The sequence below is a fragment of the Artemia franciscana genome, chromosome 8 (assembly GCF_032884065.1).
Source record: "Artemia franciscana chromosome 8, ASM3288406v1, whole genome shotgun sequence".
In the NCBI taxonomy this organism is placed as follows: Eukaryota; Metazoa; Arthropoda; class Branchiopoda; order Anostraca; family Artemiidae; genus Artemia; species Artemia franciscana.
In genome coordinates, this window is record NC_088870.1 from 20,549,736 (window position 1) to 20,570,567 (window position 20,832).

General features: G+C 37.4%; 2 protein-coding genes across 5 annotated transcripts in view; both read left to right on the forward strand.

The window, feature by feature from the left end:
* LOC136030637 (mucin-2-like) lies at positions 1-2,700 on the forward strand. The gene has a single exon (XM_065709706.1). The coding sequence runs from the start codon at positions 1-3 to the stop codon at positions 2,698-2,700; it is 2,700 nt and encodes an 899-aa protein (XP_065565778.1).
* Positions 2,701-8,249: 5,549 nt separating this feature from the next.
* The window catches only part of LOC136030114 (disintegrin and metalloproteinase domain-containing protein 28-like), a 125,015-nt gene continuing 112,432 nt past the window's right edge, over positions 8,250-20,832 (forward strand). For 2 of the 4 annotated variants that reach the window (XM_065708792.1, XM_065708793.1), the window contains exon 1: positions 8,250-8,377. In XM_065708792.1, coding sequence (XP_065564864.1) covers positions 8,308-8,377 — 70 coding nt within the window. In that variant the 5' untranslated portion in view covers positions 8,250-8,307. The remainder of the gene's footprint in view (positions 8,378-20,832) is intronic. The other 2 variants (XM_065708790.1, XM_065708791.1) reach the window with 1 other exon arrangement.

Below are 20,832 nucleotides of genomic sequence, written 5' to 3' on the forward strand. Positions count from 1 at the left end.
ATGATTCTCTCTTTTTATAGACGAAACGTTCCTCAGCGGCCAGACATTTTGCCAATTCATGTACTGACAAGTGAAAGGCGGGCAGATCAAAGCTCAAATGAGAAACCTAAGGGAAATCCGGATTCTTTAAGAAAAGGAATGTTTGGAAAGTTTAATGGTTTTACTTTGTCTCCTTTAAATGAACAGCCCGAAGAGCAAACTCCGACGCCAGTCGAATCTCCGAAACACAACATCCCTCTACAGAATTCTAGAGTTGCGTTTCTTACTAGTGCTTTTGACAAGAAGAACGTTGATAGTAGACCCATGGCAGCCACAAATAAATCTTCAATAAATAGTGCTTCAAGTATGTTTGGTGATAATAAGGTTGCCGTTGTGGCTCCAAGTAGACCAGTAATTAGTAGCCCAGTTTTGAATCATTCGACCAATGGAAAAAATGCTGGAACTCTACCAGTCCGTCCAGCACCACAAGTGCCGAAAGAGAGAAAAACGGAATCACCGACTAGCCAACCGCTGCTTGAAACTGTTAAAGTGGATTCTCGTGTTGAAGTAACTGTAACTAGTGTTAATCCTTCGCCAAGAATAGAGAAAAAGCAAAGGCCGGTTTCATCTCCAACATCTTTCTTTGTGAAATTGCCGAAGGAAGAGGAAAGCAAGTCAGGGGAAAGAGAAAGTAAAATATTCAATAATCCTTTTTTTCAAAGGTTCTTCCGCTCAGACCCTAAACAAGAAAATGAAAAATGTTTAAAGAATGAAGGAGAAGGTACTCTTAAGAAAAATATTAAAAAAATCGATCGACAAAGTTTAAGAAACTTGGATATTTCCTCTCCAATCACTCAGGATATCAACTTATCAGTTAAAGTTATGCCCGTAAGAGCTGCGCCAGAACCTCCCAGGGACACAATTGATGGTAACGTCAATCGAGTTCGTTTTAGCAGCAATATTTGCGAATCTGAAGATGAGAATCCAAGGTCATCTGTTGAAAGAACTAACAGCATGCGTATCTCAAATGTTACAACAAAGCCAAAGATTCCAAAATTTGGAAGCATGCGAAAGAGTCAGCGACCTGTGTCTATGCCATCAGCAAGGCCTAAGTCTCCACCACCAAATCCACCTGCGCCACCAGTGAGCACAATCCCGCGGAAAGATAACTACTTTATTAAAGAAAGTTCTCCGGAATATTTATATGACGACTGTCTCTCCAAAAAGGATCTAATGAATTCAGAAGACGCGGAAAACTTCTATGAAAATATCGATGAAAAATCTGGAGAATCAAGATTCACTGACGAAGATAATTCGTCTGCAAGTAGTAACGATGGACTCTTATCAGAAATTGTGTCTGAATTAAGCAGAAAAGATAATGTTTATGCCACTTCTATGAAAAAAACAGGTTGTAATTCTCCTGAAGCTCTTGAAGGGAAGATTGCTTTATCTGGTGGAAAGGCGAATCCTTGGAAAGCTACTAAAGAAGAGGAGCCTCCATCTAAATCTTTTGGATCTGCTATCTCTTCCCCTTCTTCAAAGTCTCCAAATACTGTGAAATCTTCATCGGTAGCTACTAATTCGTCTATAACACCTAATAAGTTTTGTATATCCTCTCCTAGTAGCAGTGCGTTAAAATATTCAACAGTCAATAAGCCCCTGTTCAAAACTGCAGGGCCTGTGGTTACGCAGAACTCCAGTTTAATTTCTACAAACCCTAAGTCGTCTTTTTCCGCAGCAACAAACAGAATCAGAGCTAATAGTCCTTCAACAGTGACCAGTTTACTGAATAATTATTCAGGCACTAAAACTTTAGCGGCATTATCTACTTCTCCCTCCCTAACTGGGAATTTGAACAGTTCACAGCTACAAAATGACCGGAACCCAACCTTGAGTTTTAATGGAAATTCCCCAGTTGTGTCTAGTTCAGGTAGTCCAAGTACAATTTCTCTGAAAACACCAGTCTGGCCCAAACTAGCATCGATGCCGTCTAGTGGGAGTGTCAGCATTTCTTTACCTAGCGTTATGAGATCATCCACACCTTCTGCTACGGATGCTATTTCTTCCTTATCCAATTCTGGTGCCCCTTTTAGTTATTTAAGCTCCAATCTGAAGTTAACAACCCCACTTGCAAAGCCTATAGCAACAATTACACCAAACGCTGCCTATTCTACCAGTGTCTTTACATCAAGACCAAACTTACAAGCCACTCCAAGTAAATTGACAACTTCTGTTTCTGTAATATCTACTCCTGCTTCCCTTGCCGCTTCTCTAGTCAAAATACCCCCTCCTTTGCCTTCAGTTGGACCTGTGGCAGAAGTCGTGACCGGCGTTGGCTCGATTAAGGTTGAAAGACCTGATTATACTAGTCAAGTTGAAAGTAAACCTGTAACAAATACGACTGTTACGTTTTCTGTTTCGGCACCCGTCGTAGCAAGTCGTAAAGAAGGCATTGGCCTTTCTAAAGTTCAGCCTAATTCTGATAAAGCTAATAAGATATCCAATAGACCTTCACAGGGTCGCGTAACATCCCCTCCGAGAATTACTACAAAAGGAACAACTCCAAATGTATCTAGGCCTCTAACAACGAATGCCGGGAAAACTACGACCAAAACAGTTGCTTCAAAGTCTAGTGGAGCTTCAAAGCCTGCGAGTGGTATTAAAAAGCCAGGCTCAAATGTTCAGTCAAAAATTGACACAGGCCTTAGAAAGAACTTGTAAAGGTCATTGTTAAACTGTGTAGCGAATATATTTTTAATAATTTATATATGCCGAGAAAGGAGGGTTTCTTTTACTTTTTCAATGTATTTTGTCCTTAGAAAGTTCCAAATGTAAGTTGAAAAGTCTGTATTCTACTGAAGTTTTTCGAGGATCCTTGAAGTGAAACAATTTGGAAATTAATGTATATCGGGAATGTTGCTTTACCCAACCTTTATTATTCCTATTTGATTTTTATTAGTTTTCAGAGTATTTCTGGTGTTACGTTTGCTTTTGTGAGTGGACTTATGAAGATATTGCCTCCTGGTGAAAAAAATTTTTTTTTTCGTGGACGCTGCAAAGGAATGCAGTAGTTAAATTGTTCTTAGACGTACTACTTTTTAGGCAAAGGAATGGTTTAGCGTGACAAGCTTGATTTCCATTTTACATATTATAATTGAATTTATTCCTGACTAATGAATATTAGGGAGAGATGTGCAAGCAGAACAGTCTTTTAATGGTAAGTTAGTAGAGTTTCTTTTTTTATGGCACTTGGTATTAACCAAGTGACATATAGCAGTCGCCAATTCTGTCGGTCTGTCTGTCTGTCTGTCGGTCTGTCGGTCTGTCCCGGTTTTGCTACTTTAGGCACTTCCAGGTAAGCTAGGACGATGAAATTTGGCAAGCGTATCAGGGACCGCACCAGATTAAATTAGAAATAGTCGTTTTCCCGATTTGACCATCTGGGGGGGAGTGGGGGCCCGGTTAATTCGCAAAAAATAGAAAAAATGAAGTATTTTTAACTTATCAGCGGGTATTTGGATCTTAATGAAATTTCATGTTTGGAATGATATTGTGTCTTAGAGCTCTTATTTTAAATCCCGACCGGATCTGATGACATTGGGGGGAGTCGGAGGGGGAAAACCTAAAGTCCCGGTTTTGCTACTTTAGGCACTTCCAGGTAAGCTAGGACGATGAAATTTGGCAAGCGTATCAGGGACCGGACCAGATTAAATTAGAAATAGTCGTTTTCCCGATTTGACCATCTGGGGGGGGGGGGAGTAGGGGCCGGTTAATTCGGAAAAATAGAAAAAATGAAGTATTTTTAACTTATGAGTGGGTGATTGGATCTTAATGAAATTTGATGTTTGGAATGATATTGTGTCTCAGAGCTCTTATTTTAAATCCCGACTGGGTCTGATGACATTGGGGGGAGTTGGAGGGGGGAAACCTAAAATCTTGGAAAACACTTAGAGTAGAGGGATCGGGATGAAACTTGATGGGAAAAATAAGCGCAAGTCCTAGATACATGATTGACATAATCGGAACTTATTTGTTCTCTTTGGGGTAGTTGGGGGGGGGGGGAGTAAGTCTTAAAAATTAGAAAAATGAGGTATTTTCAACTTGCGAACGGATGATCGGATCTCAATGAAATTTGATGTTTAGAAGGATATCGTGTCTTAGAGCTCTTATTTTAAATCCCGACCAGATCTTGTGATGGGGGCGGGGAGTTGGGAGGGGGAACCTAAAACTTGGAAAACACTTAGAGTGGAGGGATCGGGATGAAACATGGTGGGAAAAATAAACACAAGTCCTAGATAGATGATTGACATAAACGGAACGGATCCGCTCTCTTTTGGGTAGTTGGGGGGGGGGGTTAATTCTGAAAAATTAGAAAAAATGAGGTATTTTTAACTTACGAACGGGTGATTGGATCTCCATGAAATTTGATTTTTAGAAGGATATCGTGGCTCAAAGCTCTTATTTTAAATCCTGACCGGATCTGGTGACATTGGGGGAAGTTTGGGGTGGGGAGACCTAAAACGATGGGAAACGCTTAGATTGGAGGGATTGGGATGAAACTTGGTTGGAAAAATAAGCAAAAGTCTTGCATACGTAATTTACATAATTGGAACGGATCCGCTCAATTGCGGGGGGGGGGGGGGTAATTCTGAAAAATAAGAAAAATAACGTATTTTTAACTTACGAAGGAGTGATCGGATCTTCATGAAACTTCATATTTAGAAGGACCTCGTAACTCTGATATCTTATTTTAAATCTCAACCGGATCAAACGTAATTGGGGGGGGGGGCAGTTGGGGGGACCGGAAATCTTAGAAAATACTTAAAGCGGTGAGATCAGGATGAAACTGGATGGGAAGAATAGAAACCTGTCTAAGATACGTGACTGACATAACTGGACCGGATCTGCTCTCTTTGGTGGAATTGGGAGGGGGGAGGTAATTTTGAAAATTGAGGTATTTGTAACTTACGAAAGGGTGACCAGATCTTAATGAAATTTGATATTTAGAAGGATCTTGTGCTATAAAGTTTAACTTTAGGTTCTGACCTTCTCACAAGTGCCAAATGAGCTCTTGGCTCTTGGCTCTTCCGACCTCGTACCATATGAGCTCTCGGCTCTTCCGACCTCGTCCAAATGAGCTCTTGGCTCTTCCGACCTCGTACCATATGAGCTCTCGGCTCTTCCGACCTCGTCACAAGTGCCATATGATCTCTTAGCTCTTGTTTGATTCTCGAGTCACGTTGGAACCAAAAAGATGCTTGGCAATAGAATTTTAATTTTAAATAGTGAAATCTAAAATAAAAAATCCGGCCTTAAATGTTGTAAATTAAAAAAGAAACGATTATCCATTCCTTTTTTTCAATTTATATTTATTTGGAAATTTTTCTGCAGGCTTGGTATTCAGCTGCCATGCTTAAAATGATTTAGTCGTTGTATTAGGCGTCATGATGCGTGCATTCAAAGATTTTACTTTATAGTGATCAAATTTGTCCGCCGTATTCAAATACATTGTCTTAGAGTATGTCATAGGAATCGGTGTTCATTTATACTTTTCCATAAAGTCTATTTTACAGCATCCAATAATCCCCTAGATAATCTAAATGCCAAAAATTTGGATTTTCTAGTATTATTTTTAAATATATAGCAACCCAGAACATACCCAAAAATTCTGCAAGACTTAGCTTGTCTAAGGAATGGCTTGATATCTCCTATTTATTGAATTTTGAATTGATCCAATTTATTCTTTTGTTTATGAACAAATGTAAGTCAATGCTCCAGTTTATGGTTATATCTCTTTGTATATATTCCAATATTCCGGTGCAGTCATGGTTCTATTTTCCTTTCTTTTTTCTTTTAATACTCTTACTTTTTTCGACAAAGCTAAGAGTGACTAGTATCATGTCTTAAACTTTGCTAAACCGGTCGTACATTATAATGCATATTTTTTGTCTTTTTTTGTACCATCGCTACTATCTATGGAGAATTAAATTTTAGCTTTGCCCTAAAAATTTGCTCTCTTTTATCTCATTATTAGAAAGTTATTCTTTTATGCACTGTTTATGATTGCTTTTTCAAACTTTTGATATCACATTATTTTTCTCCTTAAAGAGGCTCTTATATTAGCTACATTATTGCTAAATAGGAGGTCGAGAAAGAACCCGATACTTGAAAGGCATGTATTCCAAAAAAATTTGGTAATAATATGGCTACTCTAGCTGCTGTGTAGCATGGCTCAACATACCGAGTAATGTAAGTGAGTGTTCCCAATATGAGACGCCGGGTCTTGTTTTTTTCAATGATTTTTGAAAGTGAAAAAGATTCTTCTAGTTTATCTTTATCCTTGTTCACATTTGCAGATGCATGTTTACTTTATAGTAGGTAATAGAACCTGTGGCCGTGATTCGGACCAAACATGTTTCAGTTCCTCTAGCTTCAAGTCTGTGTGCAGTAACCTTATGTACTGTTTATTAAAATGAAGCCACTTTGTTCACTATTCACTGCAATTTTAACTGTTTTTTTTTTCTCATCTTAATCCTTGACTAAAATAACTTTTAATATGAATCTTTGAAAATGTAAGAAATGTTTCATTTTGGGCGAAGCGCTATTTGGCCTTTGAAATGGAATTCAGTTTTGGCTGATCTCTTCCTGTTACTCCAAAATCAAGACACATTGGGATTGTATCTTTTGAACGATTGGATTTGAAGTGGCTTGGGTATATGCAAAATTATAGTATTTACACGGTCTTAGATCATAATAAATGAAAATGGGGTGCTCATTACCTCAGATTTCGCTAGTCTTTTCAATAAGGGCAATGGCAACATCTAAGGTCTCTAATTCTTGACAAGATAAGCTGTGGTAATGAGTTTTGATTTTGAACGGCTGTATTTTGAACGGGTTGCAAAGCGGTACTTGGCGGCTTCTTACTATTTTAAACGGCTTGGTAGCAGCTTTGTGAAAATTCATGTTTATTAGGACATCATTTGACTAACTTTTACCTTCATGCTTTGTATTTTAGAATCCCGTAGTCCGTGTAACCACTCTCCCCATAAACACATACCCACACAAAAATAATTTATATTATGTCTTGTTCCGATTCTATCATAATGCTTGGTCATTCCAAAAATTTGAGAAAGTCAGCATATTTTTCAGAAATCTGCTCGTTTATTTGGCCTTGGGCAAATGGACTAAACTAGAAATTGTTAACTAGAAATCTGCAGCTTAAAAGGCAGAATATAAAATCTGAGTTTACATGTTGGAATACGGGAATTTCAGTAGGACTAAAAAAATTCTATCGGAATGAAAGTGCTGATCCTTAGAATTTGTTATCTGGCTCATTGTTGGTAATTCGGGCCATCGCCGACTGTGAAATGTAAATCGGTATAATCCTAAAGAGATTGAGTGTATTTTGTTACTCTACTAGGCGCAGCTATTTGTGTAATATTAAAGTAATTAAATTTAGTTCTAAGTTGCTTCATTTGGAAAATTGTACCTTTGTTTTTTTGTTTTTTTTTACTCATTGTATTGTTTACGATGCTTTAGTAAAGTTTGAATCTCCAAGGTTTTTTTCAGCGTTGCATTAAAATAACATCCCTTGTGAATGTACATGTTAAGTTATTTCGTGTATATTTTGGTTGACATACTTTTTACTGCTCTTTGTGATTTTTTGTTTCCATTATCCATTATAAGAACAAGAATAAATATACAAGTTCGTTCTCCTGAATTATTTATTTTTGGAGCTGCATGCTTCTTAGGTAGTTTTCTATCGAGCATTTTTTTAAAAGGAGTTAAGAATACACAAAAAACATTTTTGGGCTGCCGTTTTTCTGGAGGAGCTCCTTTTGAATTATCTGATAAGAATATGGGGTTATTTTCTCATCTCACCCATGCACTCGAACTATGTTGCTAGAGCTTAGAACTACTGAGCCTTTGATTTTCGTAGTAGCAAGTGATTTGTCTAGAAACTTTAATCTTGGTTCTTCTGTGTGATTATGGAAATTCCAAAGAAGCTTTTTCTTATGATTCTGAAGAAGTTTATCGAATTAGATTATGCCGTAATGATTCGCTATGGATTGAATGATAAAAGCATTGTAGTTTCCCCTCTGACCGTTTTTCACGTAATAAAGAAAGCAAAGGAAATGTCACTATTTACTAGGTTTTGAAGCGTTTAGGTTCTATTTTACATTTGTAGCTAATTTATCACTACTTGTGTTTCCACTATTGGCGTTTCCGTTTCTCTTGGAAAAGAAACTATTATCTAAACAAAACGCAATTTTGATATCGGCACTTGTGGTTTTCTTGATGAGACATTGACTTTTCATTTAGTATGATATGAAATATATTTTCCCCATGTGGCTGTCGATTCTGTTTATTGTAAATTTTTTGGGTTTAAATTCAAAAGGTATGTTTTTTCTTCTTTTTGTTAATGCTCTATAGACAACTTCGCTTGGCTAGACCAGTGGTTCTCAATCGGGGTCCACATGGACCCTAGGGGTCTATGTAATATTTCCGGGGGTCCACAGGCAAAACACAACAAATTGTGGGTCCACAATGATACTTTGGGGGTCCATGAGGAAAACCAACTCAGAATGCTCTTTATTTTTAAGAATTCAATTTCTACTGTAATATACATTATTTTGAATCAGTTTAGTGACCTACTCGGAATGGATATACCGATTTTAGTTTTCGAAATAGAATTATCTTTGCAAGAGCCCCTCATCGAATTACAAAGTGATGAAATAATACGTGCAAAATTCAAAAATGGAAAGCACAATATATGGAAAACAAATGATGTTGCTGCAAAGTACCCTTTGCTCTGGGATAAAGCGCAGTTCTGCGTTATTGGTTTTCCTACATCTTATCTTGTTGAAGCGGGATTTAGTCATGTTTCTCAAATGTTTTCAAAAGCTCGCAATAGACTTGACATTGTGAAAAGCGGTGATCTTTGACTATCATTAATATCGATATAACCAAATATAAAGAAACTTGTCGAGAAGCATCAACCACAGGGATCTCATTGAATAAACATGCGTTTTCCTTTTTTTAATCACACACTTAATTTCAATTGCTTTTTTTATCCAGTTTACATAAATAATGTTGGATTGAATTAAACTTCCTGAGGAGCTCTACTCTCCATGAGCTTTAGTTGCTTGCCAATCGGAGAAACTTGTAGAAACTTTTAATATTGAAGGTATTATCACAAATAGTAATAATAATAATTATTATTATATTAGAATATTTTATTTGTATTAAATTAGTTTTCTTTGAAAAATAAAGCTTAATGGTATGCTATTCGTTTGATAATTAAAACCTTAAAATTTATATTAGTGAAGAATAAAAAATTGTTCTTATGTCCAATAGCTGTGAAGGGGTCCACCAAGATAAAAAGAGGGGAAAAGGGGTCCATGGGGAAAAAAAGGTTGAGAACCATTGGGCTAGACGATCAGCTTCTTTTTCTGTATCTTTATAAGATACAGAATGCATTTGTGTATTATATTGACGCATAATGCATTTAATATTGATATACCTAGAGGGGTCTCTAGCCAAAATAATAATTTTGGCTAGAGACCAAGCTAATTAGTGAAAAGGGGGAGCTAATTACTATATCTACGAGCTACTTATTTTTTCCTGATTTCTGTTCTGTTAGAGATTCCAGTTGACGTCTTTATTTCACGATCATTGGATTTACCGCCTGATAGGAAAAATGTTAATAGAAGTGCTATTATTTCATGTTCGTTACTCTTGTTACCTTTATTCATATCGTTTGTTTTATTCCGTCTAATGAAAGGTGGAGCAAGCATATGATACTGGATGATAAAAATTTCAAAGGTGGCGCAAGCATTTAGCCTAATACCGGCTCATGGAAATTGTCGCAAATATCAGTTGAAAACTCAAATTATGTGGAAAATAACCTATCCAAATTAATCGGGCTTAGAAGAACTCTTATTTCTGTTTTGCGATCCCCATATCGGACAAAGATTCCAAGTTTCAATTCCTTATCATTTTAGACCCGAAAACCGCAGATCACCCGAAAAAAAATAGTAGTGGTGCTCCGCAGCCTAAATATGAAGAATGCAGGTCATGGATAATAGGACTTCTTGCCCTCTTTTGTTCCAAGAACCGCTTCTGAAAACTAGGTAAATAGCCATGACTCATCTTCGACTTTTGCATAAGGGAGAAGGGGAGTTTCTTCTGGGAAGCGCCGTAGGAACTTGTTATACATTACAAGAGGATTTTCACCAGGCACTTGGGGCCATATCATTTCTGGTTGCGAACCCCCTGGACTAGATATTTCAAGGTGGCCTATCGAGTCCCAAGGAGGACTTCCGTAATATTGAGTTTATCCAACAGGTTGCGTTTGTTATGTTGGAGCGGAACTTCATTGTCGACTTTATTGAATATTGAAACCAAAACCTGGCCTTCGAATGAATTTAAAGAAAACGAAATTGTGTAAAATGTTCTTTTTGAAGTTCTGTAGGTATCGCTCATGCTCTTGAACCTTTAGAAAAGCTGGGTAGAGTATCACTTACACTTTCCTCATTTTTTCAATTAAATGTTGTTGGCAATTTGGATCAAGCGCGTTGCTGAGGAATTTTGTCTTTAAATTTAACCTGGATGATAGAATGACGTTGCTAATGCGTTAGTGCCTGTTGTCTACACACTTGCGTAGTGTCGCAGTAGAGTGTTACTTTTTCTTAATGATCAAGCTCTCCTCTGCCTGAACCTTGCATCCATATTTCAATTTTTTAAGAGACTGCAAGATAATGAGTTTCTTTCTTTTGGGAGGCAAGAAAAATAGATGAAAGTACAGAATTTTGTCAAGAGCCTTTCTGAAGTTTTCGTCCCATCTTTGCCATTCCTTTTTTTCCTGAATGTAGATACAAGGTTTTTCAAATTCGAGTCTATCCGTACAGGTTTGGGACTTCAAACCGTCGAAAACCGTTTGTTCTGCTAAATAATGGGTTGTTTCTCAGAAAGTACATGCGAGGATGCATTCTGGCTACGCCATTAGACTTGCCGTGTCAAGATTAGGTAAGCTCCATCCTTGACTCAAAATATTTTTTTTTTGATATTAAGCCTAGGCAGAAAACAGCCAAATAAACATGAAAATAAAATAATCAGAACGCTACCAAAACTACCCTTCCTGTCTTTGCTTTTTTTACATCTTGGTTCCTGCACCAAGTGCCTGATCAACACTAGCGTCAATTGATACATAAAGTCATGCATAACAAATATTTCTTTGACTTGTTGAGGCACTAGGAAGAGAGAGTCTGGTGAGTTAACATTGTGTCTTCTTTCACCCAATATTTGTGCAATTTTAGCTAGTCCCTCACAACGGTTCACGAAGAAGTCTCGACTACCAAGAGAATTAATCCTCAGTATTTTTAACCATTAAGCTTTAGCTTGCCTAGCGTCTCATATTTTTATGCACCATGGAAAAAAAATGGAAATGCTACAACGAACGCTTAGGATAGGCATAAAACACTGGACTTGTTGATAACGATGCAGCAGCCAAAACGGGCCCGGAAGAGGGGGCACCGGCTCATAGGGCACTTTTTGATCTGATCAAGGAAAATTTGAACCTTCATTTTCCAGCTCTGAAACGCGCTAACATTTAGAGTGGGGAGTAGGCGTGGCTTCGTTCGGAGATCGATATGGATAGAAGAGGGGGCGGATGTAATGACATGGGAAAGTCCCTCATCCCTTAGAAACATTTATAGGTGACCTTACCCGTATAAAACAGTTTTGAGTATTCATTTCAAACTCCTACAAGGTTTTTAGACAAGAAGAAGCGGCCTAGTCTGAGAACCTTCAAAAGGTGGCTAGAACTTTATGATGATACCAGTGGACATCTCCGTTCGGAGCTTTGAATGCCAAAAGCAATACCTGTGTGTGGTATCTGGGAACTTTCATATTTAGTATTTTATGCAACGCATCTTTTGTTGATTTTTCATTTGTTATATAATATAGTACTTCCAATATCGACACAACTATAGTATAAAGTTTTGATTTAGATGTTTCTGTAAATTGTGTGGTTGAAGCATGGCGACGTTTTTTTTTTTTTTTTTTTTTTTTAGTGACTAGAAAGGCATTTATTTATTTATTTATTTTTCTATTTTTTTTTATTTCCCTAGAGATCCCAAATTGAAGAAAGCATAGCTTGTCATGTTTAGAAGGGAGGATCCAGTGAGCTATTAAGAAATGTATATGTTTTTAGGCTACGAGCTCGTCTTTTTTGTGCTGTCACATTGTCACTTTTTGTTCAAAGTTGCAATATTTGTTTTGCATTGATTCCCGTTTGTTAACAGATTTATAGTCACTACCATATTAATGTTCTTATCGAAGGAATGAAGAATAATTCAAATTTCACAGTACAGTTGCTATTCAGTGCAACAAAAAGCTCATTATTGTCATGTCTATGGTTCGACATCGTAGGGACTATGTTCAACATAGTTATTTTATGAGCACTATGAAAATTATTTACTAGACAAATCTTTTTTACGCACACACGCAGGAGAGGAAAAAATAGAGGTTGAAAATGAAAAAAAAAAAACGAAAAACATTACTCTCCTAACTCATATACTACAAAACATTCGTTGTTATTAACCGAATTTGTTAACACTACATTTTTGTCTGCTATATACAAACACAGTTTACAAGATGCCTAGCCAAACGGGACAATCACCTTGAAGATGTATTTAACTATGTCTGAACCTAGGCCCGTGCTGGTTACCCTTAATGAGAACGGGACAGGAATGGCTCAGGGCACTTTGTGTGTCTAAAGCGGAATAACCAAAACATTTTTTTTAACTATAGTAAACACTTTCAAAATGCGGCGACACATCCTTGGCTGAGAACGTTTGAGCGTTTATGTTTACGCTAAAGTTTGACTCTTTGCCACAATTCTAATTTTTAAAACAATTAAAAACTTTAGCGTAAAGAGCGAGGGATTGCGGAGGAGAAAACCCATTTCATATAAGGAGTAATTTCTGTTCGTTTTAAGTTTTAATGTCGCTTCTTACTTTCAGTTAAAAAAACTAGTTTTTTTATTTAATTTTTAGATAAAATGAATATGACTTATATATTAAGATAAAACTTAATATGAAACTGTAAATAATCAGAAAATTTTGAAGATTAAAAAAAAATTAAATAATGTTATTGAAAAATAAACCATAGCAAAAAAAATACCTATCATAATTAAGTACATTTTTATCTAGTGCAAATTTTGAACTTTGAGGGGGACGTGTACTAAGAGCCACTCCTGGATCCGCCCCAGATTAAAGCTCGAAATAAAAAATTGCGTAGAATAATCAATTGAAACAAACCCAAACCTTGAAAAGATTTAAATTAAGATAAAATTTATTCATAGTGAAATGCACATACAATACAATAATACACTTCCAGAGGCTCCGTGGCCTGTAAGGAAACGTAAAACATTGAATTGAATTTGGTCTTTAAACATTGAAGATTCTTTTATAAGAATTATTCATATTGAAAAGCACATACGATAATACAATATACTAATCTTTTCAAGGCCTCCTTGGCCTGTACAGACACAGTAAACGTTGAGTTAAACACAGTCCTTAAACAATGAAAACTTATTTATAATATTTGTTCATAATGAAATGCACATGCGCAATTCTGATACCCCCCCCCCCCCCCCCAAGGTTCCTTGGCCAGCAAGAACACACTGAAATTTGAGCGAAACTTACCTATTAAACATTGAACTGTGTACCTTGTAATAGCACAATGGATAAATCCATGCTTCTCATCTTGGAGAACGCAGTTCGGTCCTGCCTGTTGCAGCAAGCATCTTTAGAAAATCAACGATGATGAAAAAATTCGTTTATCATTTATTTCAGATAAAAACTCGATTTCAAAGATCGATCAATTCTGATATTACCAGTGCTATTCAGAGACAGACAGTGAATGCATGCGTGGAGGGGTTGCTGAAAAAATTTGGGCTGCTCATTAGTATTTTTAACCTCTCTTACCCTGCAAACAGCAAAATTTTTACCTTCTTGTAGGCTAAGTGCCCCGAAAATTACACCCTGGATCTAAACCTAGTACTACTACATTAAATTTAAAGATGATTTTAATGCTTATGTAGGGACAAGGTGGACATACTAAGTGATGTTTTTCTGAATTATTTTTCCAATACACTAATATTTTATTTCCGAAGTAGTAGCAATAGTATGCAAATATTGCATTTTGTTCAGTTCAACATCCCCCACAAAAACCTTAGTAAGTTCAATTTAACACTTCAAGCCCCTGAGATAATGCTGATACGTCTTTTTGACGATCTGTGTGCACGCAATGTGTTTTAGTTTAATTTTCAAAAAAGGGGAAACACCCCCTAAAGTCAAGGAATCTTACTGAATATCTCACTATCCAATTCAGCCTATCAAAGATTGATGTTTTTTTAAACTATTTTTTCCAATGCACTAATAGTTTATTTGCAAAGTAGTAGTAGTAGTATGCAAATATTGCCTTTTGGTTAGTTCAACATCCCCCACAAAAAGAAAGTCAGTTCCAATTTAATGCTCCAAACCCCAAGATATTGCTGATACACCCTTTTGACAACCTATGTGCACGCAATGTGTTTTAGTTTATTTTTTTTTTTTAAAGGAGGAAACACCCCCCTAAAAGTCAAGGAATCCGAATGAGAATCCCAACATCCAATTCGGCGTAACAGAGAACCCCACTGTAGAGGTTCCAAGCTCCTACCTACAGAAATGTAGAATTTTGTCTTTTTTTGCCAGTATTAGATGACGGATGCGTTTCTGTTTGTTTTTGTTTTCCGGGGTGATCATATAGAACTAATGCTCCCAGAATATCGAAAGAGGGCTCATTCAAACGGAAATTAATAGTTCTAGTGCCATTTTTAAGTGATAAGAAAATTGGTTGGTAACTAGACTCCCTCCCGCGCTCTTTTATCCCATAAGTCGTGGGATCAAAATTTTAAACAGTAATTATTTTAGTATAGTTGAAAGGTATAATAACTATGTCTTTGGAGATGAGGTGAACCCCCCCCCCCAGATCCACCGGAGGAAGGGACGTGAGTTTAAAAAAATTTCATTGTTATATACAGTATCTACATATATAAAAATAAGTTGTTTGTTTGTGTGTCTCTGTTGACTGACGTCATGTTTGTGTGTCGACTGATGTCATGTTTGTCGACTGACGTCATTATAAGGATTCAGCTGTATGTCGTCATGAAGTTGTTTGTCGACTGACGTCATGTTTGTCAACTGATGAAATTACAGACCGGGACACAGGGAATATAAATGACGACCGGGACGCTCAAAGAGAAATTACAGACTGGGACACCGGGGCACAGGGAACATAAATGACGGCCGGGACACAGGGACACAACTACAACGGGGACACTGGGGGCACAGGGGGATAAATAAATGACGACCGGGACACAGGGAATGTTCGAAGAGAAATTACAGACCGGGACGCAAATGACGACCGGGACACCGAGACACAGGGAATGTAAATGGCGACCGGGACACTTAAAGAGAAATTACAGATTGGGACACCGGGACACAAATGACGACCGGGACACAGGGAATATAAATGACGACCGGGACACAGGGACACAACTACAACGGGGACGCCGGGGGGTACAGGGGGATATATAAATGATGACGGGGACACAGGGAATGTTCGATTAGCAATCACCATCAACAAAGCTCAAGGGCAATCATTAGAATAATGAGGTATAGATCTGAATACGGATTGTTTATCCCATGGACAATTATATGTTGCATGTTCAAGAGTCGGTAAACCTGACAATCTATTTATATGCACAGACAATGGGACAGCGAAGAATGTTGTATATTAGCAAGTTTTACGTTGTTAAAAACATGTATATATCTATCTATATTCACAGGTGGGACACAGGGACACAACTACAATGGCGCGGAACTAATATGGCGCGTAATGACTTACGCGCGTGGGGGGCTTGGGGGGGGTGCGAAGCGCCCCCACCAACTAGGTGTTGGGGTGGCGTGAAGCGCCACTCCAACAGCTAGTTTCTTATAGGAAAGCATACCGACATTTTTCAGGAGGGGGGGGGGTTATTTTTTGGGGATGGATTCTCTACGGGGAGAATTTCCTATTGGAATGGAACTTTCCAGGGGGAATTTTACGCGGGAGAATTTGCCTGAATTCGTATAAGAAATTCGTTGTATTTGTTTTGCCTTCTCATTGCTGACCCAATTTTACATGTTGAGATGCTTTGAGGGAATTGTCCAGAAAAAGTTTTCATTAGAGTTGGAATTTTCTGGGTAACTTTTACATGCCGAGGGGGGGATTTCCCACAGGAGAAAATTAGGGAATTATAACCATGAGAAATTCCTCGTGGAGGAATTTTCTGCGGGATAAATATTTCATTGGGAGGGGATTTCTGGGAAATATATTCCACGTAGGAGGGATTCCCACATGACCTCAAAAAGGATCCGAAATTAAATAAAAACAAGTTCTCCTTCAAATGAAAGTATGCGAATGAGTATTTTTCAGGCGGAATAGTAAGCAATTAATTTTTTTGGGAGAACTCACAGCTAAAATGAATTTCCTGGCGGAAGAATTTTACGTTGGAGGAACTTTCTATAGAGTAATTTTTCGTGGGGGGATTTTCCACAGAGGGGGGGGGGGACTTCCTGGTTATTTGAAAAAAGATCATAAGTTAACTTTTAAAAGCGAATTTTTTCTACTTAAAGTAGGGAGTGACATTATAACTTAAATCCAACAGAAATTATTCCGTATATGAGGTGTGCTGCCCTCTCTTCAATACACTACTCTTTACACTAAAGTTCGACCTTTTGTCTCAATTCCTTAAAGAAGATTCCTGAAACACAAGGGCTGTGTAATTACAAACACTTTTTAAAAGTTCTTGAAAAACCTTTAGCGTGAAGAAAGGGGTATTGAGGATTGGCAACCCACCTTATATACAGAATAATTTTTGTCCGTTTTATGTTTTAATGTTGATCCTAAGCTTTCAGAAGAAAAAAATTGTATTTTATTTAATAAAGACAATTGACGATTCATTTCTGAACTTGAAGCAGACAGTTTATTGATAACAGCGTTCGCTTTAATTTAGTTTAGCATATCTCTCATTGTGCGTCAGAATCAAAGTTTCTAATTTCATCAGTCACGGTTGCTTTCAGCCTTCTTTTATTAACTTTAGGTCTGAAAAACGCTCTTTCACTGGTGGGTACTTTAATGATATTACTACCAACTACAATTACTAACAACTCACTGTAGTACCAAGACGCCTGAGGCTAACATAGCTACACACGTTTCTTCTCCATCCCAATCTATTTAAAACCTCCCTCTTTACACCCACACAGGAAGTTTCTTTTTTCCTTCAATCCTTCCTGCGAATTCTTCCCACCTCGGGTGACGTGCTTTTCGTTAGGCCCTAGAAGATTAGCCGAAAAGGACAAATATTTTGGAATTTTCTAAAGTTCTGTGCACTGGAGACTGTACATGTTATAGTGAAGAATCAATTAGAATGCGTATTTTAGATGTGTATTTTTTTTGCTATTGCACTCTGAGAAGTTTGTTACCGTTTTACAACCAAACTCTTCAACTACATCTTGTTCAATCTTCTTGGTCTCCATATGCTGTTAAGATACAAAATCCTCAAAGACGTTAGTGGTATAGTTTTGCAAGATAGATTTCCTTCTTAGCCTAGGCCAACCGAACATAACGAACATCAATTCTTCTATAAGTATACCTTTATCAACAGCAGTGATCATGCTCAAATTTTATATAGTGCACTTTCTGGAAATCTATCTTTGTATTTGGTAATATTTTTAGGGTTAAACAATGCAATGTCAAAGTACAAGCATTTTTGTTTTACTCATCGATTTTCCATCGTTTATGTAATCCTGTCTACAATGTAGTTAAATACATTGACTCTAAACACATCATCGGGAGATGATCAAGTTTGCTATTCATCACATTCTTCTGTTGCCGTCTTTCTAGTTTCTTTTTACGTTTTTTCATAAAATCCATTTCAGTAGGCATGTCCTTAATTGTGTAATTTTTGGATGATGCTTCAATTCTTTTCTAACAATATGACGACAAATGTTTTAGCTGCAGCCAACGTTTCTTTGACTTTGATTCGCAAAGATGTCAGTTTTGAAACATATGATTCTAAAACTTGGTTAAAAACAGATGGTTCTTGAGAGCAGTCTAAATTTTTCACTTTGAGGCAGTCACAGAAAGTCGAAAAAAGCGTTTTAACTAAAGATCTGAAGAAAAATCATAGCGTTAATAATTGTTACAAAACTGAGGAATTTGAGAAGAATTCCTAAAGCTTACTTTGCTAAAAGCTTACTTTGCTTTTGAATTCATTTGACATGGAAACCTATTATGCCATCAGCTCGTAAAGAATACTGTTTGCTGGCCGAGACTGATCAATCAGGAATTGAGAGGTCCAGTTGTCAATTTTCCCAAAGATTTTAACAGTGGCAACGCCTTGGCTGCTCTAACGTGTAGCTCTATTTCTCCTGGCTTTTAAACTGAGTTTTCTTCAGTATACATGTGTAGCATTGTCAATGAATCCTTCAAAAACACCTCTGCTTCATTAAGAAAACCAAAAAACAGAATAGTTGACGGCAGGATCAGTGCTGCATTGCAGATTACTAAGTTTAATGCATGTGCATAATACCAAGTCTGGATATGGTGTGGTATGATGTTCGTTCTTTTAGCAGTCAAACTGTTGTGTGCTTCACTCATTTTCGATGCCAAGTTAAAAACATTCGCTACGCAATTTTCAATGGCGATTCCCACCTCTTCCAGAGTATCTCTTAATTAAACTATCAGCAGTTCAACCACCCAATGTTCATATGCCACATTTTGAAGATAACAATCTTTTAACTACTTCACGCTCAGGCACAAAACGGACCACAAATACACACTGATTGTTTTTCGAAAGATTGTTAAGGCCAGGAATATAGAAACTTTACAGCTCCTTGTATCTTTAATGGTATTGCTTCTTTCGTCAATTTTTTAATAATTGGAATTTTTTTTTATCTTTTGCTTGGTCTTTTATAACTGGTTATATTGGTGCGAATCGTAAGCTGACATTGCTGTTTTTCTTTTTGTTTAGCTGCCATGATTCAGCGACGGACACTAAAAGCGCTTTGGAAGCTTCATGTTTTCGATTCTTTGATAGAGTTGTCTAAAATCGTCCCATCTGGCTTGCAAACTTGACTTAACTATTTTAATTTGCAAAGCGAATTTATCAAAACGAACGTTCGTTGAAACTACTTGCATGAGTCTCTCGACCGACAGCAGACTTCATATTGCACGAGACAATGCAAATCATAAACGTGACTCTCAAACAACAGGAAAGCTGGGTGATTCCATTTTGAGTATTCCTGACTATCGTTCCTCTGGCCCCCAGCCCCTAGTGGAGGACTGTCTCTAAAATTATAAAAAAATTGATGGCTGATGGTTGCACCGCTACCCACTTACAAAGGGTAACCGTCGCGTTGCCTGTCCAACCATATTACTCGAGAGCACCAAGCCCATTCTAACTAATGAAAACCAGCGTTTAAGCGACAGAGCAAAAACACATGCCAGGCGGGTGATTTCCTATTACTAATAGTTGTCCGTTTGTTATCAAGTTAATGCAAGGAAAATAAAGAACAAACACCTCAAATAGCATATGCATTTACACCTAGCCTTAGATGGCCTTCCGTGAAATTAACTTCTCGACACCAAACATTAATATAGTTCTAAAATTCTTTTTTTGAAATGAAGAGCGCCATTACTTTACAAAAAAAGGGATACACTGGGATTTTGCCCGGTGTCCCGCCAGGTCGGACACGGGCCTTCGTATTTAAGTTGCTGCTATTGAAAGAAGCTTGAGTGAATTAAGGCTATTTAAAAATTGTTTTAGAAACAGGACAGCCGAGTAGCACTTGAGATAGGTGAGTTTGATCCGCATTGAACATGATATGGCTTCAAGGATTTCATAAAAAGACATTAGAAAGACATATCCTTCGAGAAAAGCGAACTAACAGCGGACTGGAGGGAAATTTAGAAATTGTTCTCCAGATGTTAGGATGAATTAAATAAGAGGATGATAAAGTCTGTTTATTCGGGGTAGAACGATGGTGTATATAGGTGGAGATTTGGACCCGTGATAAATAAGAAAGGTTCTAAGTTTTTGGCATGGCCTTAGTTGGAATGGGGCTAATAATACCCTTCTATTTGAGCACTTTACGTCTAAAAGGTGTGAACTGTCAATCATATGAGTACTGTCCCTGTAGCAACAACTGACAGAGACAGCAGTGACTTCAGTGATTTTTGCATGTGGTTGCAGGACAACTATCGATTAAGGATAAATAAACAAGTTTAAAGTAAAAAGTAAGTACTTAATTATTAGGTTTTTATTAGGCTATTAGGTTTTTTGACTATGCTGAATAAAATGGCTATCTCAGAGTTTTGATCCGGTGACTTTGTTAAAAAACGAGCGTGGGAGGAGGCCTAGGCTCCATTTTTTGGTCACTTAAAAAGGGCACTAAAACTTTTCATTTCCGTTAGAATGAGCCCTCAAACGACATTCTAGGACCAATGGGTCGATACTATTACTCCTTGGAAACCCTCCCCCCCCAAAAAAAAAAAAATAATAAACACGCATCCGTGAGCTGTCTTGTGGCAAAAAATGCAAAATTCCACATTTTCGTAGAAAGATGCTTGAAACTTCTACTGTAGGGTTCTCTGATACACTGAATCTGACGATGTGATCTTTGTTAAGATCCAATGACTTTTAAGGGGTGTTTCTCCTTATTTTCTAAAATTAGGCGAATTTTCTCAGGCTCGTAACTTTTG